Source organism: Ostrea edulis, chromosome 5, assembly GCF_947568905.1.
Source record: "Ostrea edulis chromosome 5, xbOstEdul1.1, whole genome shotgun sequence".
In the NCBI taxonomy this organism is placed as follows: domain Eukaryota; kingdom Metazoa; phylum Mollusca; class Bivalvia; order Ostreida; family Ostreidae; genus Ostrea; species Ostrea edulis.
This window is the reverse complement of record NC_079168.1, coordinates 12,125,000-12,146,333: the sequence shown is the minus strand read 5'-3', so window position 1 is coordinate 12,146,333 and position 21,334 is coordinate 12,125,000. Positions and strand designations below refer to the sequence as shown.

The following is a 21,334-nucleotide window of genomic DNA, read 5'->3' as shown; positions in this document are numbered from 1 at the left end:
GGGGGCGTTAACTTAAAGTTGGGTCTTTAATGACACACAGCAGATGACTCAGGTGACCCTTGAGTGACCTAAAAACAACAACATAGCATACAATCATATTGCACAGTCACACTCTTACACCAATCTTCTTTACAAGTCGTACAGTCATTAGTAGACCTCTATGCATGCATATCGAGTGAGTCCCCCTCCCCGGATTTCCTTGGTCCTCCCACAATGGCGAAGTATCGTTAACACTGACCGCCCAACACTGTCCAGTTTGAAATTAGTATATTCCTTGATATCTGTGTCCACTATGAAGTGTTCTCCTGTAAACAGAGATAGTTTGTTATCTATTTTCTGTGTGCAGTCTAATTTTCATTAAATTACGCATACTAAACATTTCTTATTTTAGCCGTTAATTTCTGAATATTTTTCAAACGTGTGAAAATGAAGTGTATTAATCCTATACACTACTATGGAATCCAAAATTAAAGCGAGTCTGTTCCGACAAATCGTCAGAAACTTTCTGGATACACATGCACACACAACATTAAACAAAATACTTTGATGGCAAGCAAATGAACTCTAAGCAGAATGTATCCTTTTAGCACATATAATTTACTTTTGAACACAAAAATCAAATTGCTCTACCCACCTGCTATCTCTGGAGCAAGTATGAGACTCAAATCTACTAGTACAACACATGGTCCCTAATATTGTGATATTTGATTACAATTCATGACATTGAGTCCTTGACCTATGCCATATTCAGCCAGAAATTAAGAATTTTTAAAAACTGAAGATCTTAAAAATGTGTTCAATGAAAATTCCTTTGTATCAGCAGACTTGTAAAATTAAAATGTCCAGCATGCAAGACCAGATTTGAAAAATGAATCAATGTTTGGGATTTTCCTGTACTGTTCCTTGTAACAAACATCACTCATGAATCACATAATGAACACTAAGTGGACATGGCCATTTGACTCTCGGGAGTGAAAACTGAGGTAAGTAGCTGTTTATTACAAGTATAACTTTTTATGTTGCCTATCGTTACCATTCTAAGAAAGCCCCTGATACACAAATTTATGCAAATGGATTCAAAGTTACATAAATCACCAATTTAACTAAAATCAGATCCTATGATCCGCTCATCTACTATCGCTACACTTATGTGTAGCGATAGTAGATGAGCAGATCATAGGATCTCATTTTAATTAAATTGCATAAATCACTGACCAAAAGTCTGAGTTGTGCTTGAATAATACTAGAAGGAAGCCATTATTTTGGTAAGAATGTTCGTAACAAGAGGCCCATGAGCAGTTGTTAATGAATTTTCCCATGTAAAACAATTCATCTCAATTATAGTCTTATCCTGCCTATACATGTACATGTGAACAAGTCTACACTACATAAAGACTCTTGCATATCGATTTGATATAAGATGCCCCTGTGGCTCTTGAGAAAAAGATTTACAAAGAATTGTCCTGTATATTCCAATGAACCAAGCCCAGAATCATGGTGTGAACACACTTAAAATGCACTACATTAGGAGGCTCAGAATTCCCAAGACTTTACTGATATATAGTCGTATGTAACATTCTGAACCTGTATTGTGACAGTACCCTGGACAGGGGTCATGGTCTTTACCAACAGACACGAATCTACACTACGTAAGGATGCTTGTATATCTAAATTAACATATTGTACTCTTGTATGTTTTGAGAAAAGAATTTTCCTACATATTCCCATGTTAAACTTTAAACCCCGTCTGTGGCCCTGAACCCTGAACATAGCTGTTATGATGTAAACAAATCTGAATCTAATACTATGTGAGGATGCTTGCATTATCAATTTGTATTGTATCCTTGTCTTCAGCAAATATTTTTAAGAATTTTTTTATGTATTCCTATGTAAAATTTTAAACCCCCATTATGGCGCAACTCCAGCACTAAGCATGATGGTTTGAATAAAACTGAATCTTCATTATACATGCACAAGGACTGTTCTATATAACTTTGGCTTTTCTAGTCTAATGGTTCATGAGGAGATTTATTAAGCACCCTACACTTTTTTTTTTTTTTAAAAATCTCTCATTGAAAGGGGATGTGGTCCTTCATTTACGCATATCTGAATCCCCTTCTCCCAAGAAAGCTTTGACCAAGTTCAATTGAAATTGGTTTTGTGATTCTTCAGAAGTTGAAAATGTGAAAAGTTTACACAGACAAACTTTGATCAAGAAAGCTCATTTTATCATTCATCTCAGGTAAGTTAAAAACTACATGTACATGTACAAGTAACTTTGTTGCAACTATCATCATATAACCTATAAATAGATGTGTATCTATTTCAAAATACTTCTTGAAACAAGATGGTGGGATGTAAATGAAGTCTTGTTCGACCGCGTGGTTTGTGACTCAGCAGAAATATAGAATGATACATTGTGTGGAGTGGACAATGTTCCCCAGACACATAAACAGCAAAGTTATAACGTCACCTACAACTTATCAGTATTGTACATACAGTAATACATGTAACAAGAAATGTACATTTTCACACTAAACATAATTCTTAACGCATGGTACTTATTTCCGCTAAGTCTGTAGTCACATAAAATCGGCATAATTTCATACCAGTGTACTTAAAGTATGTCAGCTACTTTCATGTAAGCCATACACAATTCAGCGGGATTTGTACCCGCGGAAAAGACCAAAGATGATAATCTGCGAGATCATAACTGCTTCTATGGTATTCAAAACATCCATGTGTGTTCTAACCATACTTAGATCTTTGTACAAGTACTGGAATTTCATTTTCCTTGTTTAATATTATAAGCCATGTTTGTTCTGTACAATTTTTATGTCAAGAGATGTCTCTGCTCTAAGTATTGCTAGTGAACTGTAGCTCTCTGACCTATAAAGGACTAGACTGTCTTCCATTAATGTGAAATTTAGTCATGTCCGTTATAAGATAGTCAGAAACAAAAAATAAAAATAAAAAGCTGTTAAAACACCGAGTGCAGCTTTGGACAAACAAAATTTTTCTATGACATATTTGTACCATCTTCACAAGTCAAGGGTTATTGATTCGTTACCTTGCACTAACCCTTGACATCAATCACCATTCAAAACATGGGTTCGAGACGGAGCATATGATTGGTGTTGCAGCCTGTAGCGTGAAGCCAATATGGTTTCAATAGTTGGCCGAAAACAACACTAAACATGCATAGCAACGGCAACATGGTGTATAATTTGTGGCCAGTTAACAGTAAACAGATCCTGTCGATTGATTTTCAGAGAGTAATTTTCTTTGAAGAAACAATTTGACGAAGTTTTAGATGCTTTTCACTTGATATCTTATCATCAATAGACACCATTTTTTACTTTCTGTTTACAGGTATCATTTCTATACTCAGACGATACTCACCTTTGTTTCTGTAGCTATCATTTCTATACTCAGCCGTTACTCACTTTTGATTCTGTGATTATCATTTCTATACTCAGTCGATACTCACCTTTGTTTCTGTAACTATCATTTCTACCTTTGATTCTGTGACTATCATTTCTACCTTTGTTTCTGTGACTATCATTTCTATACTCAGTCGATACTCACCTTTGATTCTGTGACTATCATTTCTATACTCAGTCGATACTCACCTTTGTTTCTGTGACTATCATTTCTACCTTTGATTCTGTGACTATCATTTCTATACTCAGCCGATACTCACCTTTGATTCTGTAGCTATCATTTCTATACTCAGCCGTTACTCACTTTTGATTCTGTAGCTATCATTTCTATACTCAGCCGTTACTCACTTTTGATTCTGTACGCGGCTGAGTTAAGGCTTTCCTCATAAATACCAGTGCTGTAAAACATGTACTTTACCGCACTGGCACATTACATGACGTCACAATGACAAATACGTCATGATGAAGGTAATGACGTACATATCTACAGTCCTTTTGCGGTTGGAAATGTCAAAATATTTTTTTCCGTTATTTACCACCGCTGTCAAACAATAAACCGCAATCGTGTAAAAGTTTCTGTCAAATGGGTTATATTAATTCTCTTTGATATTGAAATATTTTCAATTTCCTCTTTATATAACATACATGCTAAAGTAATATCCATATTATATTGTGATCTTGATATCGCCCCTAATCTACATGTATATAGTGACTTTCACAATGAACTCATTTGCATAAACAGGGTTTCCGTACATACAAATTTCATCATTGGCACGACACCCCGAGGTTTTTGAGTGAAAGATGTTTGATTTATGTGACATGTGAACTTCAGTGCAAAAGGAATGTTAGGGGAGCAAGTTGTGGCTTCAATAGAAAACATGTTTTTCGGGCTAGATTCAACTTCGTATATGCAAAAATCGCCGCATCTTGCATGTTCAATGCAAAAATTAGACATGTTACAAGTCACGATAAACTTGCTCTCAGCACTTTTCAAATTAAGAAATTAATATGTTTTGAAGTAATATTAACTTCAACTTGCATTGATATCTGGATATCGTGCCAATGGAACCATTTATACATACACGGTACGATTTTATCTTGATATTTGATCACGTGATATACAGCTGATGTAGAGACTGTCGGTTTGGTGAAAAATGTATGGGAGGTCAATATGCACTTAATTATATATACATATTTTTTTTTTGTATGAAAAGGTTATGTGTACAGAATTTGTCAAAAATTGATCTGTTTATAATGCTTTTTTCCTCTAAAATATTTCTATGGCCCTACTTAACACAACTGCGTAGCTATCATTTCTATACTCAGCCGATACTCACCTTTGATTCTGTGATTATCATTTCTACCTTTGATTCTGTGATTATCATTTCTATACTCAGTCGATACTCACCTTTGTTTCTGTGACTATCATTTCTACCTTTGTTTCTGTGACTATCATTTCTACCTTTGATTTTGATTCTGTGACTATCATTTCTATAGTCAGCCTGCACTCACCTTTGGTGTCTTTTGATTCCTGTTCTTTGTATTTTTCATAACGCTTTCTGTTCTGATCATTCAGCGTGATTCGTTTCATCCCTAAAATTCTGTACTTCTCACTAAATGCCTTATTCAGTTCATCGATGGCAGTGTTCATCTGATTGTAATTCATTCTTCCCTTCATGTACCTGAAATAAGACTTTGTCTGTTATAGAGTCGCTGTAAGGGACTTGTTTTAATACACTGAAACAGCTGCTGCAAGGGACTCGTTATAATTTAATAAAACAGTCGCTATAAAGGACTCATCTTAATTTAATAAAACAGTCGCTGTAAGGAACCTGTCTTAATTAAACAAAACAGTCACTGTAAGGGACTCGTCTTAATTCACTACAACAGTCGCTATAAAGGACTCATCTTAATTTAATAAAACAGTCGCTGTAAGGGACTCGTCTTAATTCAATAAAACAGTCGCTGTGAGGGACTCGTCTTAATTTAATAAAACAGTCGCTGTAAGGGACTCGTCTTAATTCACTACAACAGTCGCTATAAAGGACTTGTCTTAATTCAATAAAACAGTCGCTGTAAGGGACTCGTCTTAATTTGATAAAACAGTCGCTGTAAGGGACTCGTCTTAATTCAATAAAACAGTCGCTGTGAGGGACTCGTCTTAATTTAATAAAACAGTCGCTGTAAGGGACTCGTCTTAATTCACTACAACAGTCGCTATAAAGGACTTGTCTTAATTCAATAAAACAGTCGCTGTAAGGGACCTGTCTTAATTCAATAAAACAGTCGCTGTAAGGGACTCGTCTTAATTTGATAAAACAGTCGCTGTAAGGGACTCGCCTTAATTCTATAAAACAGTCGCTGTAAGGGACTCGTTGTAATTTGATTAAACAGTCATCGATGGCTTTGTGTAAAGTTGCATTGTAAGAACGCTATACATGCAATGACAAATCATATCTTATTCATAACAACAAATTTATCTTAAAAAATATAATTCAGAATCTAGAAGACTGTCTAAACAAGAGGTCCATGGGACACAGTGCTCACATGAGTCACCTTGCTTATGCATCACATCTCTGAGGATGACTTACACAAAATTACTTCCTGTGGAATTCCGAATAATCATTCTTCTTTGGGGGTCAAAGTTTGTGGATAACCAAAATTTTACTGGTTTGTGGGGATGTAACTTTTTCGTGGGTAACTTCAACCCTTAAATCAATCCATGGTGACTGCTTCATTGACACTTTCAGGAAAAGTGCACATAAAAGTGAAGTAAATTAAAGGTAATTTCCGTTGTGTTGGACTGTAAATTGATTATATTTGTGACTCCACGATACGCAGTAAACAACTCAATTATTAACTTTATAAAATCAATAATGTGGCAAATAAATAAATGTCTAAGTTTTTTTTAGCTTTAAGAAAGAAATGTGTATCAATATTCATGGGGATATGCCTACTCTTGCTCTTGAGAGGGAGACTTTCAAATGTCCCTAAACTGTTTCACTTCCCTTGGGGAGGGGACACAACCCCTTGAATCCCCTCTACTCAAGAATACCATTTCATGCTTGGTTGACAGTGGTCCAGTGGTTCTGGAGAAAACGTGAAAGTTAACAACAGATAAATATGAATCAGTAAAATCTCATTTTACGTTAGGCTCAGATGAGCCAAGTCTCGAAAATTGAAATGCCTGATTAACCAATGGATGAAAAGTGGCAGCACTATATGTCAAAGCCATTCTATGACAGAGTCATGAAAATCAGACCAACATAAAACACATCTAGTAGTTTGAGTTCACTGTGTCAATAGTATGAAACGTGTGTCGTACTTTGGCACTCTTTTAAATTCCTCCACAGTGATGTACACCAGGGTAGGGATGTACACCTCCTTGGCGGGCCTCCTCCCTCCAGACGTACCCCGTTTCTTTGGGATGTTCTCCTTGTCATCAGAAGATGTTGTTTTTGCTGCTGTTGTTTCTGCTTCATTCTCAAAAGCCCTGTAGTAAACCCCACAAATGTTGTAAGCACCTGGTTATCTCTGTACATAGAACATACTGTAAACCAGCTCTTAATTTCGTTACCAGTGATAAACTGGTTTGTGGCGACATATTTTTTTTGACAAGATAATCTTTAAAAAATATGAGACACTATAGGACTGGTTTGTGGTGGAAAATTTTCACAACAAGGTTCTCGCAAACCTTGTCAAAATTTCTCGTATAAATAAAAGTTGGTTTCCAGTAGCTGATTTCTGCACTAAAAATTCATGTAACAGCCTTGTTTGATATAACACTCTCAACCACCTGCCAAGTTATTACTTCAGAAGTCAAATGTAGCCATGGGTTTATAAGCCACAATTAAGAGAATGTTTCTGTGATCTTAATATCCTTACTTTACAGGTGGTGGATCCGATTTCACTGACTTTGGGAGGTGTGGAGGAACATTGTCCAACAAATGCTGGAGACAGCTGATATCAAGTAATCTGGTCAAAGTCTGGTGGGGAAACCAAAAATGATAAAATCCATCTAATATCATACAGTATGTATACTAAGTCATGATGCAAAACTTTTACAAATTCCACTACTGATTTCTGGGTATTTCTTCTTCACAGATAAGACATTCAAACCTTCATTTCTTCCACTTTCTGTTGTCTGTGTTTTAAAGCAGACTTGATATCTGTCAGAGTTCTGAAGAGTTTGTCCGTCTCCTCACTGAGATGCTCGATGTGCTCCTGACAATCTTCCTCATCCTCACTTCTTCTGTTTTCTTTCAGGTCAATCATGAAACGAATTCCATCCAACCTTTCACAGAAACGATTCATCAGCATTGTCAAACTGTCCGACTCCATACTGTCCTACAATTAAAAGCATATTGTAATGATGTACAGTTATAAACATGTTGTAATGATGTACAGTTATAAGCATGTTGAATGTAATGATGTACAGTTATAAACATGTTGTAATGATGTACAGTTATAAACATGTTGTAATGATGTACAGTTATAAACATGTTGTAATGATGTACAGTTTTTAACATGTTGTAATGATGTACAGTTTTTAACATGTTGTAATGATGTACAGTTATAAACATGTTGTAATGATGTACAGTTATAAACATGTTGTAATGATGTACAGTTATAAGCATGTTGTAATGATGTACAGTTATAAACATGTTGTAATGATGTACAGTTATAAACATGTTGTAATGATGTACAGTTATAAACATGTTGTAATGATGTACAGTTATAAACATGATGTAATGATGTACAGTTATAAACATGTTGTAATGATATACAGTTATAAACATGTTGTAATGATGTACAGTTATAAGCATGTTGTAATGATGTACAGTTATAAACATGTTGTAATGATGTACAGTTATAAACATGTTGTAATGATGTACAGTTATAAGCATGTTGTAATGATGTACAGTTATAAACATGTTGTAATGATGTACAGTTATAAACACGTTGTAATGATGTACAATTATAAACATGTTGTAATGATGTACAGTTATAAACATATTGTAATGATGTACAGTTATAAACATGTTGTAATGATGTACAGTTATAAACATGTTGTAATGATGTACAGTTATAAACATGTTGTAATGATGTACAATTATAAACATGTTGTAATGATGTACAGTTATAAGCATATTGTAATGATGTACAATTATAAGCATGTTGTAATGATGTAAAATTATAAGCATGTAGTAATTTATATTTAAATAAAAGTTCACATACGAACATCTAATCAATAAAACACTCATATCAAAACAGGTGCCAAGTCAACCAAAACAAGTGCCAAGTTGACCAGATTCTGATGCTGAATTCACTAGTTGACGAGTGAACCTGGTACTGAATTCACTTTATCTTCAATTGCCAAATTTACCTGATGCCAATTGACTTGTACTTAGGTAAAGGAGGCAGCATTGTTATTATTCAAAGATTTTTAAATAATGGGTGTCAGATTATTGAGAAATGATAAGTATAATAGAGGGTAAAACTCTCTCATGGCCCGAAGGGCCGTAAAAGCAGAGCTCTTCCTATAGGTAACACACATATATATACATGTTAAAAAGGAAAACAGAAAAATGATGAAAAATTAAACCATACCTTTCGAACTTGAATTTTTTGTTCAAAATGGCGTAGATTCGAATGCAAGCGCGAGGACATTTATTTCTCTATTTTGAATCTCATGTACCTAAGTTCATGTCATTCCAGGATGTTACGTAAAATCTATAAAAGCATGTAAACCATATTTTCTTAATCATCTGAACATGACATCACAATGCACTGTTTACATCAATTGCATTATGTTTTCCACGTTCTATGAATAGGCAGATCAAACGTCTAAAGTCATGTAACAGGGTGTTAGGATGCTTTAATAGAACTCTGTCCTCACACTTCAGGTGCTAACTTTGTGATATTTTTTGTTCTGTTATGGATGTCATCATGTAGATACTAATGCCAATACTATTTGCTTCGCCCTCAAAAATGGTCATGCCATAAGACATATATTTAGTTTAAGTTTAAGGTACCACCAATCATGTTGTATATGAGATTTAACTCAAACTAGTGTACAAGTTCAGTGTTTCCGTTAACGCAAATTTCTGTGTAATTTACGCATAAAAAAATACTTTTTTACCCCCAAAAACATCATGCAAAGGGTCACCATGATGCAGACAAAAATAGACAAGGTTCACATTTTGCGATCGAGTTCAATGTTCTTTCCCAGAAGTATAATAAGCATAAAGGCAGAGAACCAGCTTTTAAGTTGTGTTTCAACATTGCGACGTTGTTCTCAATTTTAGATAATAAAACACCAACAGACAAATCCAGAAAACAATCCCATAGATGATCAGGATGCACTCAATCACAGGGGTCACAAGTCTCAATCACAGGGGTCACAAGTTTGTCTCAATCACAGGGGTCACAAGTTTCATCTGTAAAGGTCTACATGCACATGGTCTCAATCACAGGGGTCACAAGTTTCATCTGTAAAGGTCTACAATTTAAGCAACAACCACTGAGCTTCGTGAGCACTAACAAAGCTCCCGTGGTTGTTGTTTACATTGTAGACCCTAGATAAAACTGCGTACTCCTGTGACTTGATGTAACTCATAACGGTGGCACGAAATACGCAAAAAGGTCCTTATTATTTAATAACTATACCTTCTAACATTGATCAGATATACATGATGTAAACTATCAGTGTGACAAAGAGACATGATATGATGACAAGTAACCTATAGAAACTTCAAAGTGATAAATCATGATGGTATTTACTTCATATGCATTGAACCAATATCTATTCATTTCATGAAGAAAACACTCTATCGTAGTGTACCTATATAGTAAAGATCAAAATGAAATGTTTTAAATTAATTTTTGACTCCTGAATTCAGCCATAGAGGGTCATCATGACCCTTGCAACTCAAAAAGGTAAAAAATGCTGGAGTTATCTGCACCGAACTACAAAGTGGTTCGTTAAATGCAACCTCTCTGTAGCTTGGTGTCTCATTGCATCATGCTAGCTACAAGTTTTCTTTGGACGCATGATACAATGGGAGTGTACAGACTACAGTAGTCCGAAATATCTGACGTTTTCCTGGCTTTTTTATGATTTTGATATTTACTGTGCCAGGAAAACGTCAGAACCGGCACCATTACATAAACTGGAAATTCGCCGCCTCCAGTTGGAGGCGGCATTCTCAGGCCAATTTTAAATACTTGCGAGCCAAATTCAATGTTAAATTAATAATTAATCAATAAAACGATGCCTCTTGTACTATTACTAATATCGATTTTATGGGTTCTTTCCTCACATAAATAGCCTCATGAAAATATTTTAGCAAACTGTTGAGCTGTTTTGAGTCACGTGAATCGTTCGCTCAAATGACAGCGAAAATTTGGTTGACTACAATTGTGTGCTTCTGTTATCGAATTCTGGGGTGATATTTTCTTTTAATCGATATTAGTAAGTACAAGAAGCATCGTTTTATTGATTAGTTATTAGTTTAGCATTGAATTCGACTCCAAAGTATTTAAAATCAGCCCGAGAATGCTGCCTCCAGCTGGAGGTGGCGATTTTCCAGTTTACGTAATGGCGCCGGTTCTGACGTTTTCCTGGCACGGAAAATATCAAAATCATAAAAAAGCCAGGAAAACGTCAGATATTTCGGACTAGGACTACAGGAGTGTACACAAACATTTATAAGAAGGTACTACAAGAAGTGTAAGAATCTTTTACCAAACAATCTACAGATTTTTTTTAAAACAAAAATTTGATCTTAATATATATATATATATATTATTAGAGGGCAAAGCCCTCTCACGGCCCAAAGGGCCGTGAGAGCGGAGCTCTCCCTATAGGTAACACGTATATACATGTTTAAGAGGAAAATATAGGGAAATAATGAAAATTAAACCATACCTATGGAACTTGAAAAGTTTGGTACTAATGGCGTCGATTCGAATATTATCGCGTGGACATGTATTTCTCCATTTTGAATCTCGTCTACCCTAGTTCACGTCGTTCTGAGATGTTACATAAAATTCGTAAAAGCATGTAAATCTTATTTTCTTAATCATGTATAATCACTCCACGATTAACGCCATGTTTGTTGTTGTGGTTCAAACGCTATGTTTGTAAATTTCCTAAATAACGACGCTGAATATGACGTCACAATGTACTGTTTACATCAATTGCGTTATATTTCCCGCGTTCGATATGTAGGAGGATCAAATATCCAAAATTAGGATGCTTTGATACAGATCCGTCCTCGTACTAACTTCAGGTTGTTTTTGTTCTGTTTTGGATATAGATACCAATGCCAAAATTTGTTTGCTTCGCCCTCAAACACGGTCACGCCGTAAAACATATTATTCATTAAGTGATTAACTGTATCCAGCTACCAAACTGTTGACATTTGTGTACACAACTTGAATTTCCTCCACAACAATTCTTCTAAAAGGGTAAAAGAGTAAAAACACACTAATTTCAATATTTACAAACCTATCTCAATACATATATGATATCAAATGCTTGTCTTTTCCCAGAGTTAATGCTCTTAAAATTGAACGGGCTCTCAGGTTTTATCGTTTTTGAATTTTCCGCTCTTCTACCGGAAGTCTCTAGTAAATATGTTCTCGCGAGATTACCTTGACTTCCTGGTTACGCTGTGCAACAACCTCTACAGTCAATAAATTGGGTATGTAAATACAATTCTGTTTCGTTTATAAACTTGGCATTTCTCTATTTCAAGTAAATTATTCTTAATGTTTTACTTCCTTTGATGCAAAATCCCTTGTTAGATCGTGCTTATTGACATATTTTAGGACACAAAGAGCCATCATTTTCAATTCCTCAAAATGATGGTCCAGAGACCCCGCAGGACCCGCGAGGTGACGGGTCCAACACCTAGTTCAGTCGCTATCGTAAGTAAAAGTTTTACAACGAGACAGAATGCAATGTGAAGCAGATTTTTCACCCTTGTACATATTCACTTAGATTAGACTAAGATTTTATTGGAGGGTCGATCCCCTCAAGTAAATAAATGCTTTCATTTTCTTTAGAGTATCTACATCTCTTGATACAAAGAAAGTATAAAACTAGAAGTTCTTTAAATTTGATTAAATTTTGGTCCCCCATAGCAAATGATTGCAAAAGACTACAAGTCAATCTAAGACTACTATGAAATAGAAAATATGTATTTCTTGAGAAAGAGTGTAAACAAATTGGGGCATTTTTTCCAGGTTAGACAAAAAAGGGGAGAGGAACAATGTTAGAAATTAGACCTTACATTATTTTTGAAAATTTTATAAAGATATCATTTGTGGTTCGAATTATTGAATTGGCATGATTATAGTTATGTAGATGACACTTTGATTGATCAAAATGACACGAAAATGCCTCAGAATACCCATTGCAGCAGAAACACAATTTTTAAAATGATTATGCTTATTCCAGGTATCAGAACAACTTAATTAGGATTGAATTATTTTTTTTTTCATTTCAACATAAATTTTATTCTCGAACTAAGAGTGATAACTCTTAATCTTACTTTAACTTTCTAACTCTGGGACCTATTTTAAACATGTCTTAGTTTTGCTTTGCATACTATGTTTTTAAAAAAAAATTGAGAAATCAAAATAAATCATTTTTCCTCTTCATTAATAACAAATTTAGGGACATGCTATTTCAGTTATTTATACTACATTTGAAATGATAACATTTCATTTTATTTTCATTGTAAAATAAGTAGGTTGAATACAATCTATGCTAAAATCAAACTTTTTGTTTTACAGAAAGCAAGACCTCCAAATGTCAGACCACCAGAATATTTGATTCTAGAGAGAAGAAAAAAAGAAGATATGCTAGATAATTATAGAAAAAATACACAGTATATGGAATTCAATGATCTGAAAAATGAATGGGAGAGAACAACTGACAGAAAAATCAAATTGAACACAGTTAAACGGAAGGTGGATGGTCTCTTATTAGCTAGTCAGTTCACAATTGAAGATAGGAGAGAAAGGTATGGAACAATATTTTGTTGAATTTGTACAATAGACTACTTGTAATTTTAAGATCGTCTGTCATTGATTTCATAGCCTTGTGGTTTATATTGGTAATTGACCTGATTCAGATTCCTTGATCCATGCTTTTACGATAACATTATCAATTTTCTACTCAGATTAAGAGCATTGCTCAGAGCAGAAGAACAGGGTTTCTTGAGGGAAATGGAGGCCAAAGAGGAAACAGTTTTAGAGCGTCAAGCTAAAATGAGAGAACGTGCCAAATTCCTGAAAGACAAAAGAGAGGAAGAGAGACTAAATTTTGTTCAAGAGAAATATGACCAGCAATTCAGGTATATATTACTTTTATCCTTTGTAAATACAATATGTACCAGTACATTAGTAGGGGGCAAAAGTTTTTAAAGATATGGACCAAATCATATTTGTCAGTCAGGAGTTCAGTAGTTTGATGTTTCTCAACAAGTTTGTAAAATAGATTACCTGTGGTTAGATTGATTACCAATTCACTCACCATAAAGTTTTGTGCACTTGAACAATGTGTAGGAGAGAGATTCACAGTACATTAGAAATGGTAATTTTTCACCAGTTACATGCTAAAATGACAATTCCATTTTATTTCCAGAAACCAATGTGAAGAGTTACGGTCAACATTATCCAAGCGACAACAGGATGAGGTATGCGTAGAGAGATTAGAACAACTCAGAATCAAAGAAGAAATTGAGAGAGAGAAGAAAGAACACGAAGCCATGTATGCCAAACTCTGGGAGCAAGATATGTAAGTTTTATGCAATCATTTTTATGATTCTGTCACTTCTTTTTATGAATTTTGGTTATTCCCTCTTAAGGTATTTGATAGGAAATGGTAACAAGATGGTTCTTGTGCATCAGTGCATAACACAGATATAAAATTCATCAGATTTCATGTTGCGTTTATTGTACCATTGCTTCAATTTATTATGCTCCTGGTTTTCTTTTTTCTGATCCAATCAAAATTATCAAATCTTTGATCTGCTCACTTAATTTGAAGTGCATCAAAGGATCTGATTTTAATTAGATTGGTTTCCTTTTAATTCTCTAGGACTAATAAATAAGTTAGTATATCAGAGTTGTTTCTCTTTTCCTGCAGTCCTACTTTCATTTCCCCCTCTCTTTTTACTTATAGGTTGGCTAAGGCTGCTCGTGAGGAGAGAGATGCACAGGCAGCTCATGAGAGAAACCAGGAGGTGTTGTCAGTCCTAAGGAAACAAATGGGAGCGCTGGAGGAGCAGAAGGAGGCAGCCCGGCGCCTGAAGGAGGAAGAGGCTCATCTTCTGGTGAGTAGCACATCAAAATTTTAAAGTCCCTAATTTAGAAAGAACGTTATACTTAATCAAAGTATGATGTAGTACATTGAAAGTAAATCTTTGTGTTAATATTGTTTTTAAAAGGTATGATAATGTACTACTTGGTAATATTTCATCAAGATTGAGCTATGTAGTATTTCAGATAACATTACAGTTTTAGAACCCTGAAATTAAGTCAGTATTGAGAAACTGTAGACTGTATATATACAAATTTGCTTCAATTTTAACTTGACTAGCATGAATGCTAATAAAAATCTTTTTGATTTGAATACAGAGAGAACAAGCCATCTTAAGACAAATGGAGGAAGCCAAGGCACGGGAGGACAAGCTCCGACAACAGCAGGAAACCAGAGACATTCTGGATCTGTCTCTGAAGCTGAAGATGAAGAAGAAGGCAAAGGCAGAGCAAGAACAGTTGGCCTTTGACCTCAAAATTCTGGAACAATTATTGGAGGAGTCTAGGAATGAGGCTATGGAACAAATCCAGAGAAAGGCAAGGGAGTTATTTTATCTTGTATATTCTGATTGTCATGAAATTAGTTACCATTAGTGTATTTCAGTTGTTACTGGGTAGTATGAGAATAGTACCTGAATTTGCATTTCTCTTTTAGAAAGTTTCTTATGATTCATGTATAATTATTTTTAGAGAGAATTACGTGAAGAGGACAGGCGATACAGAGAATATCTGCACCAGTTAATGGAGGAGGAGAAAGTCAAAGAACGCGAGCTGGAGAAGCTGGTGAATGAAGAAGTAGAGAAGATGTGGCAGAAACGTCTGAACCAGTGGCAGCTGGAGAGGCAGGCCAGGAAGAAACTGCTACAGGATGTGATGGCTGGCCGAGCAGTCCAAATCCAGGAAAGATGTGAGTCATGGATTTGATTTGTATTTCTTTATCTGAAAATCCCATCCCATATATTTAGGGCATACATCATTACATACATTCATATCTAGGAAAGATCTACATTATCAGTAAAGAAAGTATAGACCCGGATTCTTCTTTGAAAAGTCCTGACTTAATTCTAATCATACTTAATGATACTCAGTGCCGATTATGATTGTGCAAATTTTTTCCATTTACATACAATTTGTGTTACCACAACTACAACTGAATGTAAAAAACTTGAAGTGTCTCTGTCCTGCACCATGAATCTAAATGTTTTTTCAAAGGTTTAAACCTTGGTCTACATTTCTGTGTTAATAATGAATAATGAGGCAGCTGCGTAATCATGAGGGCATTAGCATTAATTTATACAAATAGATAAAAACATATTCAATTATTCCATTTGAAGAAATATCTATCAAGTACTAAGCAGAGAATACAACCAATTTAAATGACTCGTTTATTTCTTATTTTTCAAATTGCAGTGATTGAAAATGATAGGAAACAGAGGCAAGCTGAAGCAGAGAGACTAGAACTCCTGAGCACCATTGAAGAAAACCGGCGGCTAGAGGAGCAGCAAGCTGCCAAACTGTGGCAGAAAAATGCTAACTACCAGAAAGACCTCCAGGGCCAGATTGAGTACAACCAGAAATTACGGGAATACGAACATCAACGAGAGGAGGAAGAGTTTCTGTTGGGAATGCAGGCTGAGCGGGAATATCAGATCCGCCTAAAGGACTGTCTGGATAATTCAGAGTATGACAAACTCCACCCCATGAGGAGGGCCATGAGAAATAGTGCTCATTAAATCAACACTCTTGTTGTTATCTTTGTTTTTTAAAAAGCGTGATTTTTAAATTACATGTGTATTTCTAAGTGAAACTATTTGACAGTAGAGGTATGTACACATGTATGTTATTAACTGAGGAAATACTGTGAAGGACTCATGTTTCATGAGACTTTATATCCGTTAGTTTGCCTTGCGATATTTATCTGCAAGTCACAATTTTCAAGAATATCTAGTGTTTCACACAATCTATTTATATTTCAAAATGTTTGAATGAAATTTTTCTATTGGCAAAGTGAGCTTACTTAAAGAACAATAAAGTTGTTAAGAGGCGATTTACAGAATATGTCCAAGAAAATACTGCACTTTTACAGTCCTTATGCTTGATTCAATGAACTGGACATTACAACAGAACTTTTTTTTGTAAAGTCTGAAACTTGTTCATTCAGACAATCTACTCTTTATGGCCAGAGACTGTACTTTTTTATGTTCTATAGACTTTTTATTTCAATGGAGGAATGATAACGAAGGATATGTGATTGGCTGAATGATGTATAATATCTTGCTGAGTGGGTTAATTTTGTTATGCTGTTTTGCATGTATGAGTCACAATAGTGAGTTCCGAAGTATGAGTGAATATGATATTGAATGTAAAATTTTGTCTTAAATGACCAAAAGCCTGCATTTCCTGTGATATGTTGTAAATAGTATTTAATCACGCTAGAAAAATATACGTTACACTAAGTTTCAAATATTTAAAGTATAAGTACAATTTGCAAATCAAGACATTTATTTATAAATTTCTTGTTTTATGAATTTAATCATGTCTCTGTGTGAACTCTATATGGTTTTTCTCTTCTTGATTTACAGGTGTCATTCTCCAACATTTAAAAGTTTACATTTACAAATGTACTTGAAATAAAAATGGAACAGAACATTGTCATAATATTTACAACTAGAAAGAAACATTAAATTGTTATCGAAAAAAAAGTGCTTTATGTTTCATTTACAGATCCTTTGTCAGTGTAACATTATTCTGAGGAAACCATCATGTGACAGTTTCTTGGAGAGCCATATTTATTATCCCCACCCCCTTCTCCAAATGTCCATACCAGTTTGGTACATTCCATCTTTCAATCTGTTTGTCTTTGTACAAACATACATTGTTATCACAATGCTTTCTGTGTTGTTGGATAGATTTTGATGACAATTGGTATGTATAAAGATGAGGAAGATCAGGTATTCATTTTAAAAGGAAGACATTTTTTTAGGTCATCATTGGTGGACTTAGTCATCCATCATGTTTTGGTCATAAACTTTTGTACATTTTCAGCTTCTCCTCTTGCGGCTGAACCAATTAAGACCAAATTTGGTATGTAACATATATGGGTCAAGGGGAACAAAAATTGTGAAATTCATGGTCTCTGCTACTGTGGGGCCTAAGGAATGTGGCCAAAACATCAAAATTAATTTAATCTTCAATATAGTTTCCTCCTGGACATCAAGCAGTCAAACTATTGACATGATTGTAATAAACAATTAACCCTTAATGGAAACTGAAATCCATGGGTTCAGAGTTCATGACACAGGGTGGGGCTAAGTGAATCATATATTAAAAATGCATTATATCTTACAAAATATACATCTTTACTTCTGGACATCAGGTAGTACAAATACTGTTGGCATGATTATAATGAGCAATGAACCCTTTACCAAAAACTGAAATTCATGACCCTTGGGTTAAATTCAGAGCTCAGGCCCTGGGATGAGGTTAAGTTGGTCATAAATTGAAAATGCATTATATCTTAGACAATCTTCTTCATATCTGAATGTCATGGTGGCAAACTGCACAATTATAATGGCCATTAAGCCCTCTACCAAATGATCCCTGGGTCCAGGTAGCAGGGTGGGGTTAGATTGGTCATATACATTATGTAATGATAATACATGATGTCTTAGAAAATCTTCTTTGCTATACTGGGCATCAAGCAGAACAATGTGAATTTTATGACCCTTGGGTTCACGTGCACCAGTGTGGGGCTTAGTTGATCATATGTTGAAAATGCATTATATCAGAAGGTTTTATTTACTCCTGGACAGGCAGACAAACTATAAGTTTGAGAAAATCTTCCTTCCTTCTGGACACCAAGCAGAAAATTGTTTGCATGATTATGTAAGGGATGCAAGACAAAGATGGTCTATTATGTCAGATACGGGACTGGCACAGAGTCTTGTATCTTACTTGAAACATTGTTCTATCTAAAACAGTATTTCTCATAATGTTGGCCTGCATGCTCTTAATAATACTGGACTATGTTCAGTACAGTATGAAAAATAAAGTGCTGTCAAGACAAAGAACTGACATCACAACAATGTTTTAAAGTGATGAGACTAAATGCAAATAATATGTTCAGTGTTTATGACAACTGGCTATAAAGCCTATCTGAGCTGGAGTTTACCCAACACTCAATCATGAGTTCAACTCCATAGTGGAAGAAGAAGTAATGAGCAACCGACTTCCTACCAAAATTGTGAAATTCATGTTCCATATGTTTAAGGGGTAACTTCTGTTCCTAGAATAGGACTGTGTTGATCATCTGTTGACAAATGCATAATTAACTTCTGTTAGAAATGTCCTCTTTATTCCTGTACACCAAGAAGGCAAACTGTGCATCACTACGGACATTGGGTTGTGGTACTGTATATATTGTAAATGTATAGGATTTTAAAATTCAAATAGAAAATCACATTTCACTGTAATGTGATAAAACTTAATCTCCTATTAAGGAATTGTACATTATCATCTTTCATCATCACAGCTTCTGTTGTCATCACAGTTTCTCTTGTTATCACATTTCCTCTTCTTTTATCATCCTACACCTCTTATCATCACAACTCTTCTTGTCATCACACTCCTAATGTCATCATATTTCCTCTTCTCATTACACTTCTCTTATCATCACAGTTCTTATCATCACACTCCTCTTGTTATCAACCTTCTCTTGTTCTTGAAAACTGCTCACTATGCACCCTCACCTGACTGTTGAATACAGGTAAACTCTCCTTGAGGGCACATTTTATCAAACCCAGCCAGAACAAAATCTAAATTTTTAGTATTAAAATTTGTATTTGTTAAATAAATACTTACCTTTATAAATTTAGATATTCACCTGCTTGCAGTCTTGTATCGGAAAAAAACCATGTAATAAAAAAGCACCCTTTGTGACCCGCCACCTCTGACATGCTCAGAAACCAACATCCGGTATCATCTATTCTTTGACATAAAACAAAAAATTAGAAGGGGGATGAAGGGGAGGTGGGTTGGGACCTCTGATTTATAAAGGTAAGTATTTATTTAACAAATACAAATTTTAATACTAAAAATTTAGAATTTATCACAATAAATACGTTACCTTTATAAATTTAGATAAGCAGAATTCAAAGTAGAGCTGAATCCCCCTGAGATTGGCAACTAGGAGGAAAAACCACTTTTTGAGCTGAAACTAGAGGTCCAAGCGAGAACAAACTGTCACTATGAAGGGGCATAGATCTAAGGTAATGGTTATAAAAGGTACTATCAGACCTCCAATAACCAGCTGACATGATTTCCGACATAGAGGAGGAATTGAAAATAGCCCAGGAGCAAGACAATGCTCTAATTTCATGTGCCTGAACTTGAACACGAGACAAGGCTTCTGGAGATGAAGATTGGTAAGCCATCTTAACAGTATGACAAAGCCAAGTAGAAATAGTCTTAGCCGAAATATCCTTTAGACCTTTCTTAATAGGAATGAAAAGTCTAGTAGAACCAGAAGGTCTGAGCGTTGACGAAACAGAAATATATTTCTGAAGTGTACGCACTGGACATAAATCCTGATTACCTAATGATTTAGGTAGAGCAGGAATAACAATAGGTCCAGAACCTTTGTCTGATAACTGATTCTTGGCTAAGAAAGATGGATCTGTCAACAGAGTAACTGAAGAATTATCTGCAGAAAATCTGAGACAAGAATCTGCAATGGAGAAAGCATGAATCTCACTCCTTCTACGACCAGAAGCTAAAGCTAATAAAAAACAGCACTTCAAGGTCAAAAACTTAAAGGAAGCTAAAAATAAAGGTTCGAAAGGAGGAAATTGTAAAGTCCTAAGAACCAAAGCTAAATTCCAGGATGGAACCAGCCTACGTTGTCTAGGTCGTTCCAAACAAAAATTCTTGACCATGAGGGACAAGAACTCATTCTTCCCAAAATCAGGACCTCCTGACAAAGCTATAGTTCTGGATAAAGCTGAACGATAGCCCTTAATAGTAGAGGGAGAGAAACCTTTGTCTTCAAACAGATAAACTAAAAACTCAGCTAACTGTTGGACAGTAACTGCGAGAGGATCAATTTCCTTTGAACGACACCAAGAACAGAAGATGTTCCACTTAGAGTCATAAATTGCTCCTGTAGATTTTCTGACTGAACTAGAGATACGTTTGGCTGCTCTGTCAGAAAAGCCATCCTGTCTGAGAGATTCCCTGACAGTAACCATGCGTGTAGATGGAGGTTGGAAAGATTCTGATGAACTTTCCTGCCTTTGAATTGAGACAAAAGATCTTTCCTGAGAGGAAGCAGAATTGGTCTCGCACAACACAGTTGAAGAAGATCTGGAAACCAAGATTGTTTTGGCCATGCTGGAGCAATAAGAATGGTCTTGCAAATTTCTACCCTGATTTTGTGTAAAATCTTGGGAAGGAGGCGAAAAGGAGGAAACATGTAAGAAAACATCCCCTTCCAATCGAAAGACATTGCATCCACTGCTAAAGCTTTGTTGTCTGGAATCGGAGACACAAACGTTGGCAGT

At 35.3% G+C, this 21,334-nt stretch overlaps 2 protein-coding genes across 4 annotated transcripts in view; one reads left to right on the top strand and one right to left on the bottom strand.

The window, feature by feature from the left end:
- LOC125648980 (spindle and kinetochore-associated protein 1-like) overlaps positions 1 to 21,334 on the bottom strand; it is a 28,462-nt gene continuing 7,128 nt past the window's right edge. The window contains exons 1-6 of one of the 3 annotated variants that reach the window (XM_048876078.2): positions 11,956 to 12,061; positions 7,563 to 7,790; positions 7,329 to 7,429; positions 6,769 to 6,936; positions 4,956 to 5,125; positions 1 to 305 (exon numbers count right to left, since the gene is read on the bottom strand). In XM_048876078.2, coding sequence (XP_048732035.2) covers positions 148 to 305; positions 4,956 to 5,125; positions 6,769 to 6,936; positions 7,329 to 7,429; positions 7,563 to 7,784 — 819 coding nt within the window. In that variant the 5' untranslated portion in view covers positions 7,785 to 7,790; positions 11,956 to 12,061 and the 3' untranslated portion in view covers positions 1 to 147. Of the gene's footprint in view, positions 306 to 4,955; positions 5,126 to 6,768; positions 6,937 to 7,328; positions 7,430 to 7,562; positions 7,791 to 9,053; positions 9,232 to 11,955; positions 12,062 to 21,334 lie in introns of those variants that run through there. The other 2 variants (XM_048876077.2, XM_048876080.2) reach the window with 2 other exon arrangements.
- Positions 12,075 to 17,424, top strand: LOC125648979 (cilia- and flagella-associated protein 53-like). The gene is made up of 9 exons (XM_048876075.2): positions 12,075 to 12,151; positions 12,279 to 12,377; positions 13,248 to 13,477; positions 13,637 to 13,810; positions 14,101 to 14,253; positions 14,641 to 14,791; positions 15,096 to 15,314; positions 15,468 to 15,684; positions 16,188 to 17,424. Exons 2-9 carry the CDS (start codon positions 12,312 to 12,314, stop codon positions 16,508 to 16,510), a joined length of 1,533 nt encoding a protein of 510 aa, XP_048732032.1. The 5' UTR covers positions 12,075 to 12,151; positions 12,279 to 12,311; the 3' UTR covers positions 16,511 to 17,424.

Bases quoted from the DNA above. Each gene is read 5' to 3' on its own strand.
- LOC125648979 (XM_048876075.2), top strand. From the start codon at position 12,312: ATGATGGTCCAGAGACCCCGCAGGACCCGCGAGGTGACGGGTCCAACA. The intron at 12,378-13,247 runs GTAAGTAAAAGT...TTTGTTTTACAG, and splicing joins CACCTAGTTCAGTCGCTATC to AAAGCAAGACCTCCAAATGT. The intron at 13,811-14,100 runs GTATATATTACT...TTTTATTTCCAG, and splicing joins AAATATGACCAGCAATTCAG to AAACCAATGTGAAGAGTTAC.